Source organism: Pristiophorus japonicus, chromosome 14 (genome assembly GCF_044704955.1).
Source record: "Pristiophorus japonicus isolate sPriJap1 chromosome 14, sPriJap1.hap1, whole genome shotgun sequence".
Classification (NCBI taxonomy): Eukaryota; Metazoa; Chordata; class Chondrichthyes; family Pristiophoridae; genus Pristiophorus; species Pristiophorus japonicus.
Genome location: NC_091990.1, coordinates 78568467 through 78585048, shown reverse-complemented (window position 1 = coordinate 78585048; position 16582 = coordinate 78568467). Strand labels below are relative to the sequence as shown.

Here is a 16582-nt window from a genome sequence, read left to right as displayed (position 1 = left end):
AGGTAATTTGCATCCAATTCAGGATGGTGTGTGACTTTAAAATGAACTTGGAGGTGATGGTGTTCCTATGCACCTGCTTCCCGTGTTCTTCTAGATGATGTGGGTCATGGATTTGGGAAATGCTGCAGAAGAAGCTTTGGCAAGTTGCTGCAGAGCATCCTGTGAATAGTACGCACCGCAGCCAAGGTAAACCGGCGGTGGAGGGGGTGAATGTTTAGGCTAGTGGATGAAGTGCCAATCAAGTGGGCTGCCTGTTATTTCAATGAATTGTATAGGGCAGTGTGAAACAATTCATCTTTTAATCTTCACAATTAAAGTCTGTAATAAAGTCTGTTTTTCCACCTCAGAATTCACTGAATAAGAAAGCTTTTGTCTGAAATGAAAATGGATTGTGTTCACTTAACTGGAACAAACAACATTATGAAATTATGTAATGTTAGCTAGTAAATAAACATTTAATAAAGTAATGAATCATATTACCATATTAGTGAACAAGTAGAAATATTACCTTCAAGCTTGGGGATAATTTTGGAGCATGCTCCACTAGGATTTTGGCAGGTTTTCACACAGGGAATCCCACAAGGTGCATAGTGCCATTCGCACTCATCATTAGGATTGTAGTAATCACAGAACAGAGCTGAAAAGAGAGAATGCTTCTTGTTATTGAAAAATCATGGGGTAGATTCTCATCTTTACTGCCTGGGTGGTAATCTGGTGGAGTGGATCCCCTACCTGGTGTTAACCTGGAGGAGTGGATCCCCTGCCTGGGTGTTAACCTGGAGGAGTGGATCTCCTGCCTGGGTGTTAACCTGGAGGAGTGGATCCACTGCCTGAGTGGTAATCACTGGTGTGAAAATTAGGTTGGTATTATAACTCCATCAGTCAGTGAAAATGAAAATCTATCTTTGTCCCTGAATTTCCTGAGAACTTCTGCTGAAACACCAGCATCAGTACGAAAGATCGAGGAAATTTGGGTGTGAGTGACATGTCTATTTCTACGCTCTACCTGAGTTTCATTCATTTTTTTTGTATTAGTTTAGCGAAACCCTCTGTCAAAATCCCATGCAAAAGTTCTGAGAATACGAGTTTCCTGCATTTATGCCAGTTCTGAAGGGGTTGTGAATTTATACTGTAAATTGTAGGTGCAGCAGGACCCAAAGACATTTTTCTGTTGTTTTATGGCCATTTTTTAAGTGATGTTTAAAAATATTTCTCTGAGATCTGTACTGTATTTCAATATCTTTGATTGCATTTTTGCAGCAGAGTAAGTTACATTAAAAATGGAAGGCTTTCAAAATAGCAACTTTTTAAACATGTTGTACCTAATGTGCATTAATAATGTGACTGCTTCAAACTTTACTATCCTTGCATAAAGAGGGATTTCAAGAAGGAATATGCTGTAGGGTTGGTGCTTTCCTTGGATGTTTACATTGCTTTTTACTATGCTAATGAGATTCTCAGGAAATTTCAGCATAAATCACTTCAAATTGAATGAAAGCAGAATATTACTCACGACATTCTTCAGGGTTTCTCCATGAAATGCACACCCCAGCCATACTGCAGGCCAAAGAGTAGGCAGCTATAGCTGTACACAAACATTCAGAATCTCCACCAGCGTCACAGGCACATGTATCACGTACACAAGCCTCATAATATGGGGCTGGGTTGACCTGAAAGGTAAACATGAAAAAATACATAGATGGATATGAAGCAATCCTGCAATTTTAATTAATAGTGTACATATACATATAGATGCATTTACATAGCTAACATTGAGTGGGGGCCTAATTGGAAAGCCACCGGGGCTGGGATCGCGATGCACAATTACCCCGTGCCCATTTGATGTAATGCAGGCAGCACGGCACCTCCATGACGCCTGCTCATCATCATGATTTCTATGTGTGGCCAGCACTAACTGCACTGTTGATTGGCTGCATGTTTCAGCAGGGAGCCCAAAATCATCACTTATTATCACTACTTAAAGCGTCGGTGCATTGTGGCTGGAGGAGGTGCTGGGAGTCCTTTGTGAGCTGAATCTGACCCGGAAAAGAGAAAACAACTACTGGACATGAGAGAGCGGGCGCAGATTTTCCGCGATGCATTGGAGGTCTTTGTGGGGGGGGGGGGAGGGGGGGAAAGGAAGCGACGTTCTGTATCTGCAGGGGGCCAGGAAGCCCTCCAGAGACACGGTGAGAAGACATTGGGAACAGATAAGTGAATACAGTCCCAAGAACCTGGATGCAGTGCCGTTAGAAAGTCACGAGTGGTCACGGTCAGTTAATGCGTCCGACGAAGGGTCATCGTCCTGAAACGTTGGTGTGGAAATTCCGATGACCCGGGCCCGTACGAAGTTTCTACGGACCCAGGAAGGCATCGAGAAAGCCAGTTTTCAGCACGCAATGCGAATGCACATGTGCTGAAAACCAGCTTTTCCGATCTGTCGAGCTGGAGCTGGACAGATCGTAGCCAGATCGGGAGTGAGGACATTTGTACGGGCAAGATTGGGCTATTTTACCCATATCTTGTCCAGCAAATGTCCTCAAAAATCTTGCGCCTGAAAAAGCAGGCACATAGCCGAATGTTACAGGTGCAAGTGTTTAAAACACACAAAAACAATTGCAAAATAAAACTATAAACAGAGTTTATTGTTAAAAACCCTCCCCACTACAGTAAGTTTATTTTTAACCATAATTAAAAAAACTTTTTTAAAAAATCGGGAAAATATTTTATTTTTATAAGACTGAATAACTTTAATTTCAATTAATTTTAAATATGTGTGGTCTGTTTTTTATTTTTTATTATTTTCTGTTTGGTTTTTTCCCCATTAATAACACTGAGAACTCGTAGTTACGCGAGTCTCAGTGCTATTAATGGGAACCTGTGAAATACTTATCTGATTGGCTGAGCAGTCACATGTGTTGGAACCCTCTGGGCGGGAGCGCGCTTCGCAGAGCGGGAGGAGTAGGCCTCCCCATTGGAAATCAGGGTGCCTCCTAGACCACCAGGTAAATTCGTAAGAAACCTCCAGCGAGAAGGCAATTGCCTGCGGGAAGACCCCCAGAGGGAGTTCTGCCCCGTTAACTGTTTCTCTCCACAGATGCTGCCTGACCCGCTGAGATTTCCAGCTTTTACAGAAGAACGCTGATGGGTGTACACAACAAAATGCTTGGTGCGCTGGGAAGCCTGACAGGAAGCTTATGTTCAATGTCAAGGAGCATGGAGGAGCCTGGCACCAATTTGGCACAGGGCTTTGTGCAAATGGTGGAGCCCATCCTTTCCAGCATGGGACTGGTGGTCAACTCCATTCGCACACTTGTGGACCCAACCCTAAAATCATAGGACCATAGAAATTTATGGCACAGAAGGAGGCCATTCAGCCTTCATCTCTGTGCCTGGATGAAAAAGAGCTATCCAGCCTAATCCCACGTTCCAGCTCTTTATCAATAGCCTTGCAGGTTACGGCACTTCAAGTGCATATCCAAGTATTTTTAAAATGCGATGAGTGTTTCTGCCTCTACCACCCTTTCAGGCAGTGTGTTCCATCACCCTCTGGGTGAAAACATTTCACCTCAACTCCCTTTTAATCCTTCTACCAATTACTTTAAATCTATGTCCCCTAGTTAGCATTCTCTGCAAAGGGAAATAGGTCCTTCCTATCCCTTTTATCTAGACCCCTCATCCTATCCAATCTTTCCTCATAGCTAAAATTCTCTAGTCCTGGAAACATCCCTGTAAATCTCCTCTGTACCCTCTCTAGTGTAATCACATCTTTCCTGGAATGTGACGACCAGAACTGTACACAGTACTTTAACAGTGGCCTAACTAGTGTTTTATACAGTTCAAGCATAACCTCCCTGCTCTTATATTCTATGCCATGATGCAGAGTCTGATAGCCGATGTCTCAGCTTCCATTGCAGTACAAGCAGCTTCCAGCAAAAGTCTGAATTTTTAAAATTCGATCACAGGACGTGGGCATCACTGGCAAGGCCAGCATTTACTGCCCATCCCTAACTGCCCTTGAGAAGGGGTGGTGAGCCACCTTCTAGAACTGCTGTTCTTTGTAGCAGTTTGGTACAACTGAGTGGCTTGCTAGACCATTTCAGAGGGCAGTTAAGGTTTGGAATTACATATAGACCAGACCGGGTAAGGACAGCAGACTTTCTTCCCTAAAAGGCCTTGAACCAAATGGGTTTTTATGACAATCTGGTAGTTTCATGGTCACCATTTTTATTTCAGATTTGTATTTAATTTACTGAATTTAAATTCCCTTGCTGCCATGGTGGGATTCAAACTCATGTCTCCAGATCATTAGTCCAAGTTTCGGGATTACTAATCCAGTAACATAACCACTATGCTACCATTCCCACAATGCTGCAGTGGAAGCTCAGATTATTGTCATTCAAACTCAGACTGCTGACATCATGGCTGCGCTTATCAGTGCTCATTGGGGCGTGCAAGGTGTCACAGCAGTTCAACAATCTGTCCTCCAACAGATTACTCAGATTGTTGAAGCGCCGCACCGGGGAAGTGGCAATAGCTCCTGCTGTGGCATGAACCTTGTTATATATGTATACTTGTAGTTACTCTGTACAGCCACCAAAGGGCTCATCCACTGGAGTCCCAAGGGATCCCATAATCCCTTTGGAGCACAGGTATTTAAGGAGGCCTCACAGGTTGGAGAGGCACTCTGGAGATCTGCAATAAAAGACGACGGTCACACTTTACTTTGAGCTCAGTGTTCAGTCTGACTCTTTCTCCATACATAACTGGCGACGAGATACAGATAGCAAACCCAAAGATGCAGAGAACAGTGGGCATCCCGGAGAAATTCTCGGAGGGAGATGATTGGAAAACTTTTGTGGAGCTACTCGAACAATACTTCGTGGCCAACGAGCTAGGTGAGGAAGAGAACGCTGCCAAACATAGAATGATCCTCCTCACCGTCTGTGGGGCACCAACGTATGGCCTCATGAAGAATCTGCTCACTCCAGCGAAACCCACGGAGAAATTGTACGATGATTTGTGCACACTGTTCCGAAAGCATTTGAACCCGAAGGAAAGCGTTCTGATGGCGAGGTACCGGTTGTACAGCTACAAAAGGTCTGAAGACCAGGAAGTGGTGAGTTATGTCGCCGAGCTGAGAGGCCTTGCAGGACATGCTCAGAGACTTTTTTGTACTTGGCATTGGCCATGAAACCATACTTCGCAAACTTTTGACTGTACAGACCCCAACCTTGAGTAAGGCCATAGTGATAGCTCAGGCGTTCATTGCCACCAGTGACAATACGAAGCAAATCTCTCAGCACACAAGTGCTGCTACAAGTACTGTGAACAAAGTGATGTTTTCGAATCACAACGTACAGGGCGGGTCACACATACCTGCAGCTGCATGTCCGCAGATGTCTCAGAGTCTACCATCAAGAGTGATGAATGCAAGGCCATTAACACCTTGTTGGCGCTGCGGGGTTGATCATCATTTCCATTCATGCTGATTCAAAGGGTATGTTTGCAAGGGCTGTGGAACAATGGGACATGTCCAACGTATGTGCAGGCAAGCTGCTAATCCTGTTAAACCTGCAAACCACCATGTTGCAGAGGACAGATCCATGGATGATCACGACTAACCAGAGCCTCAGACCGAGGAGGCAGAGGTACATGGGGTGCACACATTCACTACGAATTGTCTCCCGATAATGCTGAATGTTGAACTAAATAGACTCCCGGTGTCAATGGAACTGGACACGGGCGCGAGCCAATCCATCATGGGCAAAAAGACTTTCGAAAGATTGTGGTGCAACAAGACCTCAAGGCCAGTCTTAACTCCAATTCATACGAAACTAAGAACTTACACTAAAGAACTGATTCCCATAATTGGCAGTGCTACCGTAAAGGTCTCCTACGATGGAGCGGTGCACAAGCTACCACTCTGGGTGGTACCGGGCAATGGTCCCACGCTGCTCGGCAGGAGGTGGCTGGGAAAGATATGCTGGATCTGGGACGACGTCCGAGCGCTATCGCCCGCTGATGATACTTCGTGTGCCCAGGTCTTAAATAAGTTCCCTTCGCTGTTTGAACCAGGCATCGGGAAATTCCAAGGAGCAAAAGTGAAGATCCACCTAATTCCGGGGGCGCGATCCATCCATCACAAGGTGAAAGCAGTACCGTACATGATGAGAGAAAGGGTAGAGATCGAGATAGACCAGCTGCAACGAGAGGGCATCATTTCACCGATTGGGTTCAACGGGTGAGCCAGCCCGATCGTTCCTGTCCTCAAGGGAGACGGCACCGTCAGAATCTGTGGCGATTACAAAGTAACTATCAACCGTTTCTCCCTGCAGGACCAATACCCACTACCAAAGACCGACTGACGGGAGGAAAGATGTTCACGAAGCTGGATCTGACTTCAGCCTACATGACGCAGGAACTGGAGGAATCATCGAAGGCCTCACCTGCATCAACATGCACAAAGGTCTTTTTATTTACAACAGATGCCCGTTTGGAATTCGATCAATGGTGGCGATATTCAAGAGAAATATGGAAAGCTTACTGAAGTCGGTCCCGCACACCGTGGTCTTCCAGGATGACATCTTGGTCACAGGTCGGAATACAGTCGAGCATTTGCAGAACCTGGAGGAGGGTCTTAAGTCAACTCAACCGCGTGGGGCCCAGGTTAAAATGCTCGAAGTGCGTTTTCCTGGGCCTGAAGTGAAGTTCTTGGGAAAAGAGGATTGCGGCGGACGGCATCAGGCCCACCAAGGCGAAGGCGGAGGCAATCGAGAACGCGCCGAGGCCACAGAACGTGACGGAGCTGCGGTCATTTCTGGGATTCCTGATCTACTTTGGTAACTTCTTACCGGGTCTCAGCACACTGTTAGAACCACTGCTTGTCTTACTACGAAAAGGGGACAAATGGGTTTGGGGCAAAAGCCAAGAAAATGCCTTTGTAAAAGCGAAAAAATTGTTATGCTCAAATAAATTGCTTGTGATGTATGATCCATGTAAGAATTTGGTACTAGCATGTGATGCGTCGTCATATGACATCAGGTGTGTATTGCAACAAGCTAATGATTTTGGGAAACTGCAACCGGTTGCTTATACATCCAGGAGTCTGTCTAAGGTTGAGAGCGCCGACAGCATGATTGAGAAAGAAGCGTTAGCGTGTGTCTATGAGGTAAAGAAAATGCATCAATACCTGTTTGGGCTAAAATTCGAATTGGAAACTGACCATAAGCCACTCATATCCCTGTTTTCCGAGAGCAAAGGATAAATACCAACGCATCGGCCCGCATCCAGTGACGGGCGCTCATGTTGTCCACATACAACTACGTCATCTGCCACAGGCCAGGCACAGAAAACTGCGCCGATGCTCTCAGTAGTCTGCCATTGCCCACCACGGGGGTTGAAATGGCACAGCCCGCAGATTTAGCCATGGTGATGGAAGCATTTGAGTGAGCAATCATCTGTCACTGCCCGGCAGATCAAAACCTGGATGAGCCAGGACCCCTTATTATCCCTAGTCAAAAGCTGTGAGCTTCACGGGAGCTGGTCCAGTGTCCCAGTGGAAATGCAGGAAGAGATAAAGACGTTCCAACAGCACAAAGATGAAATGTCTATACAGGCAGACTGCCTTCTGTGGGACAATCGTGTAGTGGTTCCCAAGAAGGGCAGAGACACCTTCATCAATGACCTTCACAGTACCCACCTAGGCATCGTAATGATGAAAGCGATAGCCAGATCCCAAGTGTGGTGGCCTGGTATCGATGCGGACTTAAGAGTCCTATGTTCACAGATGTAATACATGCTCGAAGTTAAGCAATGTACCCAGGGAGGCGCCGCTAAGTTTATGGTCTTGGCCCTCCAAACCGTGGTCTAGGGTAATGTCGGCTACGCAGGCCTGTTCTTAGGTAAAATGTTCCTTGTGATTGTAGATGCGTAGTCCAAGTGGATTGAGTGTGAGATAATTTCGGCTAGCACGTCCGCTGCAACGACTGAAAGCCTGCGGGCCATGTTTGCCACACATGGCCTACACGATGTCCTGGTGAGCGACAATGGGCCATGTTTTACCAGTGCTGAGTTCAAAGAATTCATGACCTGTAATGGGATCAAACAGGTCACATCTGCCCTGTTTAAACCAGTGTCCAATGGTCAGGCAGAGAGAGCAGTGCAAACCATCAAGCAAGGCTTGAAGAGGGTAACTGAAGGCTCACTGCAGACTCGCCTATCCCGAGTCCTGCTTAGCTATCGCACGAGACCCCACTCGCTCACTGGGATCCCACCTGCTGAACTGCTCATGAAAAGAGCACTGAAGACAAGGCTCTCATTAGTTCACCCTGACCTACATGAACAGGTAGAGAGCAGGCGAATTCAACAAAGTACATACCACGATCTCGCATGACACATTTGCGCTATTGAAATCAATGATCCGGTATTTGTTTTAAGTTATGGTCCCAAGTGGCTTCGCGGCACTGTCGTGGCCAAAGAGCGGGAGCAGGGTGTTTCGGGTCAAACTTTCAAATGGACTCATTCACCGGAAACACTTCGACCAAATCAAACTCAGATTCACGGATTATCCTGAGCAACCCACCTTGGACCCTACCTTTTTTGATCCCCCAACATATACACCAGTAGCAACTGGCACCATGGTTGACCACGAAGCAGAACCCATCATCCACAGCAGCCCAGCGAGGGCCCAACAAATGATTCAACAATACCAGCTTTCACACCGAGACGATCAACCAGGGCAAGAAGGGCCCCAGATCGACTCACATTGTAAATAGTTACACTATTGACTTTGGGGGGTGGGGGGGGGGGGGTGGGAGGGGAGTGTTGCTATATATGTAAACTTGTATTTACTCTGTACAGCCACCAGAGGGCTCATCCCCTGGAGTTCCAAGGGATCCCAGGTATTTAAGGAGGCCTCACAGGTTGGAAAGGCATCTGGAGACCTGCAATAAAAGACTAAGGTCACAGTTTACTTTGAGTTCACAGGGTTCAGTCTGACTCTTTCTCCATACATAACAAACCTGCTGTCCTCTCTCAGGATCACAGTAATCACGTTGCCACCCCTACCAGTATCCTGCTGTTGCCTTTGAGCCAGCCAGCCCAGACTGCTACCGTCCATGCCGAGGTGATACAGTCTGAAGCCCGGCTTTCTAGGCCCAGAGCTGCTTGAGGTCGTCCGCCAAGGCCATCTACATTCTCACCCACTGAAAGTCAGCAGCTTTTCACCAGCCATGATGCAGCCACTGGGGTAGGACTGCTTAGTCAAAGGCACATGAAAAACAGGCACTAAGGTAATGCATAAGGTACATTAGTTTAAGTTTGGATGCAATATGGTATGTGTGATATCTTCACAGAGCACAGCACACACAGCTTCCTAACATGCAGGCTGCTCTCTCAGAACTCTCCGGAAGCCTGTTCTGTATAATGATTAACTATACAGTTGCAGTACACAATACGTCCACATCCACAGTGTGGAGCTACAAGCATTACAAGCTTACAGACATTACACTTCTCCCACCTTAATGAAAAAGCCATCATAACAAACATCATAAATAACTTCCATTTTTATTCATATTTACAAATTTAACTTTACCACTTGTTTTCTGTTTCGAAGAGGATACCTTCGCTCTCGAACAGAACCTTCCAAACATGGTGTTGATTTCACACTCATTTGAGGCTCATCCTGAGGAACATTTTCCTCCACGGAATTTCCTTGATTTCCATTTGCACTCACTCTAACTTCAGGCTCTTTGTTTTCCTGACTCGGACTCAGACTTTCATTCTGATTCTCTCCTGGATTTGTTTCCAGTACATTGGATTTAGGATTTGCTACTGGTGTATCAAAACTATATGAAAAGTCAGAAATAATTGAATCATTCCCACCTTCAACTCCTTCCATGTCTGTAGGTAAAATATGATCAACATGGACAAACCTACCTGTCCATTATCAAACATATTTACCAAATATGTGCGAGGACCACAGATCTTCACCACTCTTCCGGTTAACCACTTTAACCATTTATGGTGATGGTTCTTCACTCTCACCTTCTGGTTTAATTTCACTCTTCTCTCTTTTACTCTCCCTTTATCATGGTTCTCTTTTTGTCTTAATTGTGTCTCTTCTACAGACACTGCCAAATTTGGCTTTAACAATGCGAAACTGGTTCGTGGCTGTCGTTTGAAAAACAACTCTGCTGGTGTTCTACCAGTAGTTGTCTGAGGAGTATTTCGATATGTAATCAAAAAATTAGCCAATTTGTGATCCAATGACAACTGTCGTTTTCTTGGATTTGGATCTAACATTGTTTTATGAGAGCACGTTTGCCAATTTGTACAGTGCGCCCTGCTGCACCATTCGAAGCAGGGTGGTATGGTGGAACCGTGGTGTGTTTCATGAATTGTGCAAATTCTTCTGAATGAAATTGTGGTCCATTATCCGAAACAATTTCTTCAGGGAGGCCAAATGCAGAAAATAATTTTCGTAAAATGTCCAATGTTTTACTTGTTGTTATTTTCCACATTGGAAACACCTCATCCCACTTTGAATGGCTATCAATTACAATGAACAATTATTGTCCATCTAACTCAGCAAAATCAATTTGTAGCCTTTGCCACACCCTGGGAGGCCATTTCCATGGCTGTAATGGTACTGGTGGTGGTTGCTTGCTTACCGATTGACATGTCGTACACTGACTCACAATGTACTCTATATCTTTTATCAAGACCTGGCCACCACAAATAATTGTGTGCAAAACTCATGGTCAAGCACATTCCCAGGTGCTGGTCATGGAGGTGTCCTAATAATTTGGACCTGAATTTATTTGGTATAACCACTCTTGCACCCCACATGATACAATCTTTATCGACTGATAATTCATTCCTATGAATGAAGAATGGATGTGTATCTTTATCTGTTACCTGGTTTGGCCATCCATTTGCAATATACTCATACACCTTTGACATCACTGGGTCACGTTTAGTTGCTCTACCAATCTCTTCAGTTGTGACTGGCAGTTCATCAATGTATGAAAAATAAAATACTTCTTCCATTCGGGTGTAACTTGTGATGGGGAAGGCAATCTAGACATTGCATCAGCATTACTGTGATCAGCTGATCGTCTGTATTCAATATCATATATATCTGCTGACAAAATCAAAGCCCATCTCTGCATTTGGGCTGCAGCTAATGTTGCAACTGGGGACTTTGGATGGAGGATTGCTGTTAGGGGCTTATGGTCCGTAACGATGGTAAATTTAGGACCATGCAAGTATTTGTGAAACTTCTTGACCCCAAAAATTAATGCCAAAGCTTTCTTTTCAATATGAGCATAATTTTTCCTCACTGGCACTGAGAGTGCATGAATCAAAAGCAATTGGTCTCTCCTCCCCACTACGTAATACATGAGAGATTACTGCCCCAACTCCATACGGAGAGGCATCACATGTGAGCTTAATCTCCTTAGATATGTCATAGTGAACTAACAGTGCTCTCTACCAATTTGTTTTTACACTCCTTGAATGCTGTTTCGCATTCTTTTGACCACTGCCACTGGACCTGTTTTTTCAAAAGTTCATTCAGTGGATGTAATACTGTAGTCAAATTTGGTAGGAACTTCCCATAATAGTTCAAAAGACCCAAGAATGAATGAAATTCAGTGACATTCCTGGGAGTGGGTGCATTTCTAATTGCATCCAATTGTTCCATGGTTGGATGTAAACCATCTTTGTCTACTTTGTACCCCAAGTACTCCACTGAGTTTTTAAATAACTCACACTTACGAGCAGACACTCGTACGCTGTGCTTCTCTAGCCGTTTGAGGTCTTCATTCAATATTTTATTATGAATTTGTCTATTTGGTGCTGAAATTAGTATGTCATCCAAATAACATACTACCCCTTCAATACCTTGCAAAATCTGGTTCATCACCCCTTGGAATATGGCAGGGGCAGAAGATGCTCCAAACAGTAGCCTATTAAATTGATAGGCCTAGATGAGTATTTATAGTCAAATATGACTTGGACTCCTCATCTATTTCAAGCTGTAAGTAGGCATTCGTAAGATCCAGTTTTGAGAAGATCTGACCACCTGTCAGTGTTGTGAACAAATCTTCTATATTCGGCAATGTAATGGGGACATTACCCTCTAGAACCTGGTTTACGGTTACCTTATGATCACCACACAATCTTACTTTACCATCAGACTTAGGTACAACAACAATGGGTGTAGCCCAATTACATCGATCTATCTTACAAATAATGTTCTCAGTCTCTAGTCTTTTGAGTTCTTGCTCAACTTTCTCCTTGAGTGCATAGGGTATGGAACGTGGCTTGTAGTAAACCGATCTAGCGTCCTTCTGTACCCTGACACTCGCCTTGAAGCCTTGGATCAGACTGCCCGTTTCGCAGAACACCTTCGGATACTGCTTGATAACCTCTTCCGTTGATGAAAATTGCGCTTCCACACAGAAAATCTTACTCCAATCCAGCTTCAGTGAGCTCAACCAATTTCTTCCTTGTAAAGCAGTCTTGTCTCCTTTCACTACTATTAGAGGCAAGTTCTAAAATTGATCTTTATATTTCACCAGTACGGTGATACGGCCTACTACAGGAATTTTCTCTCCCGAGTAGCCTCGCAGCTCTATCTTGGATTTCTCCAGTTGGAAATCACGCAATTTGTCGCGGTACAGTGACTCCGGTACTACACTCACGGAGGCACCCCATTTCCATTGATATCTTGAATCCCACAACATCTATGTGGATTTTGATGCTTTCCGAATCACTGTCCGTTAACCTTGTGCTCCTGATGACGTGTAGCTCTAACATCTCCTCGTCCTGTTGCTGTTGTTCCATGCTATGAAGTTTCTTTGGATTTCTACTCATAGCTTTGAACGCTGGACTCAGCTTTAAAAACTGGTTTACCTTTCAGTCGGCATGCCTTCGCCAGATGCCCAGTCTTTCTGCAGAAGAAACACTCTGCCTTCACGTATGCATGTATGGACAACTTTGAGCAATGTGTTGTCCCAGGCACCTATAAGATGACTTTGACGCTCTGGTAGAATTTCCAGTTTCTGAGCGTTTCGGCCATGGCCGTCTTTTACTTTGAACCTGCAGGTGATTTACCTCGGTTGACTGACGACCGTAATCATTATTTAATTTTCTGGAATATTGTTCGGCCATGCTCATCGACCTCGCTGTCTGACAAGCAATCTCAAAAGTTAAGTCATCTGTCGTCAATAACTTCCTTCTGATCGCATCATTTTTCACCCCACAAACAAAACGATCTCGTAATGCTCGGTTTTGAAAGTTTCCAAAATTACAGTGCATCGATAGCTTTTTTAATGCTATGATGTAATCAGCGATACTTTCATCTGCCTTTTGATTCCGAATCCCGAAATGATAGCTTTCAGCAATTTCTAACTGTTTGGGATTATAGTGCTGCTCCAGCTTCGTTAAAGCGTTGTTAAAAGGGCCGAGCTTGTGTTGTGTCCTTTGGCTCGTCAGGCACAAGCAAATTTACAAGGGTTTCGTATAATGCCAGACCTGCCACTGATAAGAAGATCGCTTTCTTACATTCCAACACAGCCTGGTTCTGGACTGCATTGTCTGGAACTTCGATTATGTTATTTGTAGTGAAATACATTTCTAGCCGATCCACATACGCTTTAAAACGTTCCTGGTCATGTGTATATTCACCCAAATATCCGATTACACCTGCCATTTTTAATCTCTAGCTGTTCACGCCGTGTGCTGTATTTTTACCTTGGATTTTGTAGCTTTTTTCAAAGACAGAAACTTGCAAAGTCTCTCTGTCGGCTGGCTGAATCTTTCACCAACAAAATTTAAGCTTTAAATCATCCGAAAAATCCCATCCTCGGTCACCAAATATGTTATCTTCACAGAGCACAGCACACACAGCTTCCTAACATGCAGGCTGCTCTCTCGGAACTCTCCAGAAGCCTGTTCTGTTTAATGATTAACTATACAGTTGCAGTACACAATACGTCCACATCCACAGTGTGGCGCTACAAGCATTACAAGCTTACAGATATTACAGTATGATTCAATTCATCAATTTGATTTGGAGTGTTTATTTTGTGGTAGCTTTTATTTTTTACATTATGGCCAAGCGGACAATGTGATGGTCAGTGACAGAGGGTAGGTAAAGTGTGGGACTGTTGGTGAATGGGGAACTGGGGTTGAGGTTAGTCGTATTACAATTGAATTAGTTCTTCACGGACAACACGGGCAGAAAGGAGCTGTCTAGGTTGCAGCCTCCCTTTTTCTTCTTCTGCCTCCTCCTCTTCCTCCACCTCCTCCTTGCACTCCTGCTCTTTAGCTTCTCACCTAATAGCGGCAGCAAGGGTTATTCCCTCATGATGGCAACGTTTTAAAGCATGCAGCACGGCAATGGGGTCTACTCGATCACATTTCTTATGGGAGCATGGCTCTCATTGTATGCATGCTGCGCAAGTGTGCATGGGTTGCGAACTGGATTCATGATCATGTCATCTTTTCACCCAGTAGTCACCCTTCGGTTTGCCGTGGTGGCACAGCGGACTGCCGCAGAATGAAGGCATCATGACCGATGTTCCCTCTAACTTTATTTTGGGAGCTCGGTCCTTTTAACAAGCTGTGCCGTCAATTCAAATTGCCACACAGGCGTGGTTTTTCCATTTAAAAGCAGGTGAGTGGCCTGCGTTGCCTATGGTCACACACCAGCTGTACGTTGAGGAAGTGGAGTCCCTTCCCATTCAGGTACATGGCAGAGTTGATATGTGATGTCCACAAAGCAGTGTACATGCAATCATTAGCACCTTGCACCATGGGGAAGCCTGCAATCCTTGCAAACCCTCGTGCTCACAATGTGAATGTTTAAAAATGTATAGAGACATTGAAGTTGAGAACGTGGGAATTGTATAGGGACAGTATAAGCTAACAAAGAATTCATGGAGGAATAGCCATGACATCTCAGACTCAAGACTGCAAAATGTTACAACACTAACACATATTGAAACAAAACCCACAGCTTGCAGAAAAACCTCAAGGTCTTATTAAATCATGTTATTAACCTGAAACATTAACAGAAGGTCTTTGTTTAAAATCAGACCATACTTAGGTCGGCTTATGAGTGGACAAAGGGAAAGAGGGATCAAAAGGAATAGGCTGGACTAGGATGTCACTCTAGCCCTATCTTGTTATCTTTTGCCGAAAATGTATAACCGTCGTCCCTTTACAATGTAACGTCACTTTGTCCGTAGGAAGTGTGTGCGATCTATCAGAGTTGCATTCCTTCTGTCTGATAAGGTCCCCGATCGGGATTTGCTTTTTAAATAAAAGCTTGCTGTTTAAAGCACAAACTCTATTCGTTTCAGTAATTTTGCTGAACCAGATTGAGGTAAAAGAATCCAGAAATCAACAACTCCACCTGTTTGTCTCTGGCAAGAGGGAATAAAATAAATTATCTCTCTTTGAATAGAGTGCCTCAATGCACTGCAAACTCCAAGATGTTGCTAATCTCTCCAGCAGCAGTCTGGAAGTAACCAGATGATAAAAGTTGATAGCCACCTTCCCAGCACTAGCAATGCGGTCCTTGCTCTGTTGAGATTGGAGTTGTGGCTGCAGCAGTTGACAGATTTCAGTGACAACTCCCTTAGTGAAGCTCAGACGTCTCAAACATTGGTCACTGCTGAGGTTCAGTTAGGAGAATGGCTCCCTAAATACTCCAGGCGGATATGTTGAGAGCTCTTTTCCCTCTCCTCCTCCATCTTCTAGCGGCTTGTCCTGCTCTGCTCATTGTCCCAGTCATACTCGATTCCCAGAGGAAGGCCTACTAGTGCACCCATATCAGCGAGAAAGTAGTTTGTGCAGAAGCCCTGAAATCCGAAAAAAACCTTGAAATCCAAAAAAGGCCTTGAAATCTGAAAAAAAGTACTTCAGCACCAGCCACACCCTGTACACTTTTGAAACTTGAAACCACTGGGTATTGTGGAAAGTATTTTTTATCTAAGCTGATACCATACGGTATTTGTGTGCCTTTTGATTAAAATGGAGTCCTGGCCCTTCCAGAACTTTCTGCATTTTAGCAGTCAGCTTGCATAAACAGCTAAACCTGCTGTTAGATGGCTGATGGCCATCAGACAGCTAGGAGACAAGTCATGCTGAGACAAGTCATGGTGAGACAAGTAACCCCCCATGGTGCTCTCCTATTGTCTACACTACAGGAGTTCCATGTCACCCCACCCTCATCTTCTAGCCATTATCTCTTTCTGAGACCTCATCCATTTGATGCAAACAGATAAACTGACCAGGAAATTGGAACAATCCTGACACAATACAAGACAGGTGATAGCCCATTACCTATGACTCATGGAGTAATGGCCATTTGGCTTTCTGATAACCCTGACAAAAGGAAATATCTGGATACCATGTCAGGACTAGGATATAGTAATTAACTCTTTATCTGTATTCACTGACTGTGAGACAGAGCAATACACAGGGAGAGGCCAGAACTTTGGTTTTACTGTATAAATATCTTGTTAAACTGAACCATTTCGGAGGTGTTCACTTAGCCCTTGACTGA

At 44.5% G+C, this 16582-nt stretch overlaps 1 protein-coding gene across 10 annotated transcripts in view; it reads right to left on the bottom strand.

Annotated features, from left to right (window-relative positions):
- Positions 1–16582, bottom strand: part of LOC139279954 (mucin-2-like) — a 242283-nt gene that overhangs the window by 23343 nt on the left and 202358 nt on the right. For 9 of the 10 annotated variants that reach the window (XM_070899303.1, XM_070899305.1, XM_070899304.1 and 6 more), the window contains 2 exons: positions 1514–1670; positions 509–637 (listed from right to left, as the gene is read on the bottom strand). In XM_070899303.1, the coding sequence (XP_070755404.1) occupies positions 509–637; positions 1514–1670 (286 nt within the window). Of the gene's footprint in view, positions 1–508; positions 638–1513; positions 1671–13953; positions 15876–16582 lie in introns of those variants that run through there. The other variant, XM_070899308.1, reaches the window with a different exon arrangement.